The sequence below is a fragment of the Solea senegalensis genome, linkage group LG20, assembly GCF_019176455.1.
Source record: "Solea senegalensis isolate Sse05_10M linkage group LG20, IFAPA_SoseM_1, whole genome shotgun sequence".
Classification (NCBI taxonomy): Eukaryota; Metazoa; Chordata; class Actinopteri; order Pleuronectiformes; family Soleidae; genus Solea; species Solea senegalensis.
In genome coordinates this window covers 9673156-9680075 of record NC_058039.1, presented here as the reverse complement: position 1 = coordinate 9680075, position 6920 = coordinate 9673156, and the positions used below count along the sequence as shown (strand labels likewise).

General features: G+C 41.3%; 3 protein-coding genes across 4 annotated transcripts in view; 2 read left to right on the top strand and 1 right to left on the bottom strand.

The window, feature by feature from the left end:
- Positions 1-1490, top strand: part of LOC122786434 (serine/threonine-protein phosphatase 6 regulatory ankyrin repeat subunit A) — a 19964-nt gene extending 18474 nt beyond the window's left edge. For both annotated transcript variants that reach the window (XM_044052730.1, XM_044052729.1), the window contains exons 28-29: positions 247-338; positions 445-1490. In XM_044052730.1, coding sequence (XP_043908665.1) covers positions 247-338; positions 445-743 — 391 coding nt within the window. In that variant the 3' untranslated portion in view covers positions 744-1490. The remainder of the gene's footprint in view (positions 1-246; positions 339-444) is intronic.
- Positions 1491-1507: 17 nt separating this feature from the next.
- btd (biotinidase) lies at positions 1508-4892 on the bottom strand. The gene is made up of 6 exons (XM_044052731.1): positions 4387-4892; positions 3980-4129; positions 3348-3499; positions 3088-3265; positions 2445-2999; positions 1508-2045 (listed from the first exon to the last, which is right to left on the bottom strand). Exons 1-6 carry the CDS (start codon positions 4612-4614, stop codon positions 1773-1775), a joined length of 1536 nt encoding a protein of 511 aa, XP_043908666.1. The 5' UTR covers positions 4615-4892; the 3' UTR covers positions 1508-1772.
- Positions 4893-5124: 232 nt separating this feature from the next.
- dmac1 (distal membrane arm assembly component 1) lies at positions 5125-6687 on the top strand. The gene is made up of 2 exons (XM_044052692.1): positions 5125-5563; positions 6347-6687. The coding sequence occupies exons 1-2, from the start codon at positions 5353-5355 to the stop codon at positions 6409-6411; spliced, it is 276 nt and encodes a 91-aa protein (XP_043908627.1). The 5' UTR covers positions 5125-5352; the 3' UTR covers positions 6412-6687.
- The last annotated feature ends 233 nt before the right edge of the window (positions 6688-6920 follow it).

Genomic DNA, 6920 nt, shown 5'->3' with positions numbered 1-6920 from the left:
CATACTATACTATGATTTTTTTGACTTATTTTGGACGACATGCTATACTATGACTTTTTTGGGTGATTTTGGACGATTTACTATAGTATGACTTTTTTGAGTGATTTTGGGCGACATACTATGCTATGACTTTTTTAAGTGATTTTGGACGACATACTATATTATGGGTTGATTTTGGTTGTTAATTAGAACACGGCGCCACAGTTTATTCATTTTAACAGTGTGTCTCTCTCTACACTCATGTAGGCCCCTGCATGTAGCGGCCAAGAAGGGATTGACAGTGGTGGTCCAAGAACTCCTGGGGAAAGGAGCCAGTGTGTTGGCTGTGGATGAGAATGGTCAGCTGTCATATTACAGTGTTGGCACACTAACTCACTATCCGCATACTATATGTACTTCCACAGTGACATAACTTTTTTTCTCCCTCTTATCTTTTGTTTTTAGGCTACACTCCAGCGTTGGCCTGCACTCCCAACCGTGATGTTGCCGACTGTCTGGCCCTCATCCTCAACTCCATGATGCCCACCTCCCCCATGGTCACCATTGCAGCTTTACCTGCACTGTCTCTCACTCGAACGGTCATCAACCATCACCCCGCCTCCAACCACATGTCCAAAGGTGTTGCCTTTGATACCCCACCCCCTCTGCGACCTGGCCACACCTCCTACTGCAGACCGGAGCGCCCGCTGTCCACAGTCTCTGCAGATGACGAAATGAATGACTCAGATTCAGAGACGTACTGAGTCCCACAGTTCTGGCAGGAGAGCTAGTCATTCAGGAACCTTAAAAGTTCACTGAAAAGAGATAAATATCTAGGCCCAAAATAAGGCAGATTGTTTTAAAATAAAATTTTAATTATTTATTAATAATAGTTTTTTGTAAATCAGATGTTTGTTTTCCTCAAGGTTGAAAATTATGTTCTAAAATTTAAAACTCTACATTTCTTTCAAACAGAACCACTACATGGCCAGTGTCTTTTTAAAATTTTAAATTTGTGTAATTTTAGTTTTTAAATGTTAACAATTTCTGGGGTGATTTTAAGTCTTTTCCTTTTCAACCACAACTAAAAGAGGGTTTACGAGAGAAAATCTTTAGTCATGATCGTCTGAAATAAATAAAAACAGGGCATTTCTTGTGGGACCAGGTGATTGATGAACTGTTTTCCAAACTGTACTTTTGTACTCCCTCGAACCACTTTTCGAGGGAGAAGATGTGAATGTCGTCATTTCTTTTCTGCAATGGTGGCCCAATCTTTGCCCATGTACTGTATGATCAGTTCAGGAGACACCTTACTGACAACTGTGCAGATGAACAACCCAAGGAACTTTGAACCTGCTATGCTGTAAAACTACTTATTGACTGTACTGTAACGGAGATGGCTGACACTGTACATACGTGTGGAAGAGAGATTGTGTGTGTTTTGTGTGAGACAGAGAAATGAATAAAATTGCCTTTTTTTTGGAACAAGCAACTTCAAGGCAGGTGGTGAATACTACTTTGTGCAATGTTTATAATGATGAGGTAACAATTTATTATTGATTTGTGTCACCAATGTGTTCTAGCTGAGTAATCAATACACTCCCCTATCTGGCAATGTTTATTATTGTTTTAAAAATGATCCTGAATCTGGTTTCCCAGACAATTTCATTTAAATCTGTCCTATTTTTTTCAGGTTTCCAGGAAACCTGACCTCTTTAAAAACAGTAAAAATCAAATCATCACAGTGGAGAAATGAAGATCAGACTGTGGCAATTTACATTCAGTTCTCAAGATTACTGATTGTCAAGGTGGTACATTCTTCCATACAGACAGGCAGTGACCAGGCCACCGGTCATGTTTGAGTGCATCATGGTCACTTTGTCATCCATGGTCTTTCCCAGATGCTCTGGCTGCTCCAGGATCATATTACTGGACAAAATTAACGGGTACACATATCTGGTCCCAAACCTCCCCTCCAACAGGAAGTCCATTTTAGTGTCTGCCACTTCCACTTCCTGTCCACAGGAACTTTCATCCAACCCTGCGCAGCGGACCAATGCACACACCTTTTGACAGAAATGAGATTAACGTAACTAACATGTCTCAGCAATGGGGTTAACAGGTCAAGAGAGTAGCATTTAGGAGAGCTTCATTACAGAAATTGCATATACCGCCAATATGTATGTTTGTATATGTGTAAAATCACTTTAAAATAGGTTGTTTGGTTTTGTAACCTTAAAATAAGCCTTATATTCTTGCACCACTATGTCGGAACAGCAGACCAAGCATACAAATGCTTTAAGTTTTAAGTTACTACACAAAAGAATGTAAAGTTCGCTGACGCACAAAACGTGAGCTGAGATTTTCTGTTTGTTACAACGTTGTGAAAGGGAAAGGTGAGTGGAAGAGTCGTACTGTATGTATAAAATATTAATTTTCATACACTTGACCCTGATTCTTCATACCTGCAGGGCGTAGCGTCCGTTCACAGTGTGCGTTCCAGCGAATGCCCCCAGCGCGAATAGCTCTTTACGGTCGCCCTGTGGATACTGGCGGTACTGCAGGTGACAGCAGAAGGCGCCGTCACACACGTCAAGCTCGTCCTCTGTCTTGTTCAGCAGGACGAATGTGAATGGATCATACATCATGGATGAGATGAAGGTGGCAGAAGAGACCGCAGAGGTGGTTTCCCGATGCAAAGGAGTAAAACAGCCTTCTTTGAAACAGTAGCCGGAGTCAGTGGACGAAGATGATGTCGCTTCAACTCCACCCTCTTGTAAAACTGGCACTGTGGCGACCAGCAGCCTCCCCTCTTCGGGGTCCCCCCTCTGTGCGTGGTGGAAGGTGGCAGAAAAAGGGGTGTAGATACCACTTCCTGTCATAATTAGTTGATCATTGCGAATGTTGGCTGCTAACAGAGTGACATTAGCACCCAGGCTGAACGCCCTCTGGAACTGGATGGCGTCCAGCAGGGGAAGCTGGTTCATCCAGGCTGTGGGGTAGATCAGTTGCCGCACACCCTAAAAGAGGTGCAAAGAGGTTACACAGACCCAAACGCAGTAAAGTGTTGTGGTAGAATGTTTGTGTGTGTATTTTTTTTCCCCCTACCATCTCCACCAGGGAAACTGTGGGTTCACGAAAAAGGATGTCAAAGCAGATGAAGAGACCAAACCTCCCAGCAAAAGGAGTGTCAAACGTTATGATCTCTGGCTGTGGTGGTGCATCAAAGGACTTCTCAAAGTATAGGTTGTATTTGTGGTAGCGTGCCACCAGCTGACCATCAGAGCTGTACAGAGAACGCACTGTGAACACTTCATTCTGGGTGGGATAAATGTGTATTTGAACACTATTCTCAGGTTACACTGCACCTGAAAGCCACATTGCTGTTGAACTGCCAGTGTCCATCAGGAGGACAGGAGGAGGAAGGGCTGCTCTGCAGGGGGCAAGGCTGCAGGTCAGCCATGTTGGCCACCAGGTAGAGGTTGTACTGTCGTGCCATACAACTCAACCTCTGGAGAACCTATGAAACAATGAAAGCAAACACACGCTTAAAACAGTGAGACAACTAAAAAGACAAATATGTGTCGTCAAATGAATGTGACTGCTAAAAGTCTTTAAGAGGTTTGACAGCCCGTCCGTGCGCTGGTGCTGTATACACACTAATGCTCCCTCAGTCAGGTCTGATATGGCACTTTTCCATTATAAGGTTATAGCCCGACTTGACCCCAATCCACTTGGTTTGGTACCAGACCACATTTTAGTATTGGCTGAGCTCGCTTGGAACCTCGCCAGAGCAGGAACAAAAATGAGTAGTGTTGAGCCGAGTCAAGCTACAACTGTATAGTGTAAAGGTGCTAATAGTACTGCTTGACAGAGCCCATTTTCTGATAAAGGAAAGATATAATATTAATATTTTTTTTCTATTTTAAAGAAAAAGTGGCGCCTCCATCTCAAAACAGTCAAGGGGTCACAATCAGACATAAAAGAAAGTTTCTTGCACCTCTGTGTTGTTGTATCTGCCCGGCTCTGTGCATGGATTCCACTTCTCCTGCTGGGGGTCAGGAATGGTTTCTAGGTAGCCAGAAATGGATGACCTGCTGAAGTTAAAACCATGAAGACCGTCCTCTGGAAACACCAGGATCTGGGCGCCCTGACCGAGGGAAGATGGAAGCAGAGAATAGAGATGAGACAGAAGATCTGGGTCCTTATCACACACACACAAATGAAAATAGAGAATATATTTGCAACTACTATGTGACTATTCTTAGTATTTAAAAATGTTACTGTCAGCTGATATTTACCAGTTCTTATGAATTATTCAACTGTGAGCGGTCCAGTGTGTAACATTTAGGTGAAATTATTTTCATGAGCCAGATACTTAAAATATGTGTGTGTATGTGTGTGCACCTGTTGTGCGGCCCGTGCAGCTTGCTCCTCGTAGACATCCAGGTTTTTCTGCATATGTTGCAGAGCCTCTGCTCGTGACACAATGACACTGGGCTCCGGGTTCAGGAACACACGATGCTCATAAACAGCTGCGACATACGAGGAACCAGAGGCGGGTTTTGCTTGACCAGCGACCGACGTGACAGACACAAGTAAACACAAAGCAAACAACACAGCTAACAAAGACATAACTTCTTAGTGGATGTCCAGAGATGATATAAGATACAAAGTCCAGCTAAGTAAAAAAAAAAAAACAGGTACGGAAGCGCATTGCACTCATTTGGAAAAATGTTTTTCGTGCCATTTCAAAAGCATCATCTTGTATCCATGGAGCGTACCATATCTGTCCAACTGATCCTGTAACCATGTTGTTATAAATCGAACTCTCAATAAAGGAATTAATGCGTTCAAATGCGCTCTAAACAAAAACAAATTCAGTAAAAAAAAAATACTCAGAAAAACAGACCCAAAAATAAATTACTTCGAAAAACAATGCACTTCCGTATAAACAGGTACTATTTTAAAACAATAATAATAATAATAAAAACAAGTCAATTGCATGCTTAATAAAAAAAATGTCGAGGAAGAAAAAATACAGTGAAAAATAGATTGAAATTAACAAAAAAGAGAAAATAAAATTCCAAATCCATGCTTGGAACTGAAACAAAACTCTTATATTGAAAAGCCATAACAGGAACCACTTGCTTATGACTCGGAAGCACTTTGATGTATTATAACTTGGTGAAATCACCCTGCTCGTGAATAGCACGTTAGAACATTTCAGGACAATTTCACGAATTAGTAAAAGATTTGGTGTAAAACGACAACATTTCTCCGTGTTGTTCTGCTGCTCTTTTCGCGGCTTCTTGATATTTTGTTTACAAAGAGCGTTGTTAGTGTTAGCATTAGCACCCGCTCTGCTGTACAATGTCAACAGCAGCAGATACGCCAACAGGGGGCGCAGAAGCCCCCGCGTCTCAACCCAACAAGATGTTTAAGAACTGCTGGGGCTGTAGGATCCTCTCGGGCGGTGGTTTGATCCTGGCCGGAGCTTATGTGTTCATGGCGGCGCGGAGAGTGATGAAACGAGGCGGACCGACCTCTATGGGTACAGTGGCCCAGGTCACATTTGCTGCAAGTGAGTCTATGACGCAGTACTTTACCAACCTGAAACTAACTTCACTGCGGCCAGCGTAATTTTTGTTTTGTTGTTTTTGCTCAAATTATAATTTTCATTTAAACTTCTCATTTACAACACTGTAAGGCATTTGAAAATTTTGAGATCAACAAAGAATATATCCAACACTAAAACAAACAATTGGGTACAAAAACATGATAAAAGGAAAAAGTACTCCATTTGTGTGGTCATTATTTATTAATACATAAAGGTATTTGGCACATTTCATTAATTTTAGGGACTGAGTGTTTATAAATGTTGTTTTGTCGATGAAAGTTTTGGCTAAAAAACCTTGATCATGAGGTCCAGTTTCTTCATGTTCTCCATTATCACACAAAATAATATCATTATTGTTTAAAGCATTAACAACCCTGTATTTTCTATTTAACCACTCCATAAAGTGTTTCTAGAGCAATGGAGTATGAGAGCATGAAACAAAGAGATGTTTACAAAAAATACATTAATTTACCTGGAAGGGTAGATATCATTCATTATTTTGTAGTGGATTCCTTTTGTTGTTTGGAACTGGGTATTTCTGGTATTTGGTTTTCAGTTTAGTAGGTAAATAAGTTCATAATATTTTTCCTACAAGATTGAGCAGGGTATGAATCATTCGTTTAGAGTGGATCTCGTTGATTTTTTTCAGCATTCAGCATTTTATCAATAAAATTAATTCCATATCTAGAAAGTGTGGGTGAATGAGGTGGGGATTCTTTCAATTTTTCTTCTATGTTTCTGTCACAGGTTTGACTGCCTGGGGTATGGTTGTCATCGCTGACCCAGTGGGAAAATCGCACCCGAAAACATGAGGACAGTTCTGGGATGCTGGGCGCTTAAAAACAAGTTTAAATGACTCTAACGGGGACTGAGAGTGTGGCCAGTCATGTGACACAGGACTCCAAGTTCTTATAATACATCCATGGTTTCACTGCCTGTGAAATTATGCAGATGAGCTTCCTGTGAGTCTTATACAAAACTGTGACTTAAATTTTGTCGCCACTGTGTAGATGGATCAAGCGTCCCGACAGTAATACAGGCCATGAGCCCCTTAAATTAAAATGGAAAGATCATATATTTGACGAAAATGCTGTTTGAAATGTCTGTGTCATTGAACTCTTACACTTGAATGTATCGATGTTGTAGACTAGGCCTACGCAGAACAAATGTCGAATAAGAACTACTACCAGTGTTGTTGAGATTCCATGCAGAACAATGAGTTAAGCAAGAGAGAGAAAAATATGTGCAAATTCCAAGATCTCCGTCTCACCAAAAAAATTACAAAGACTGACTTGACCAAGATCCCAAGGACAAACTTTGG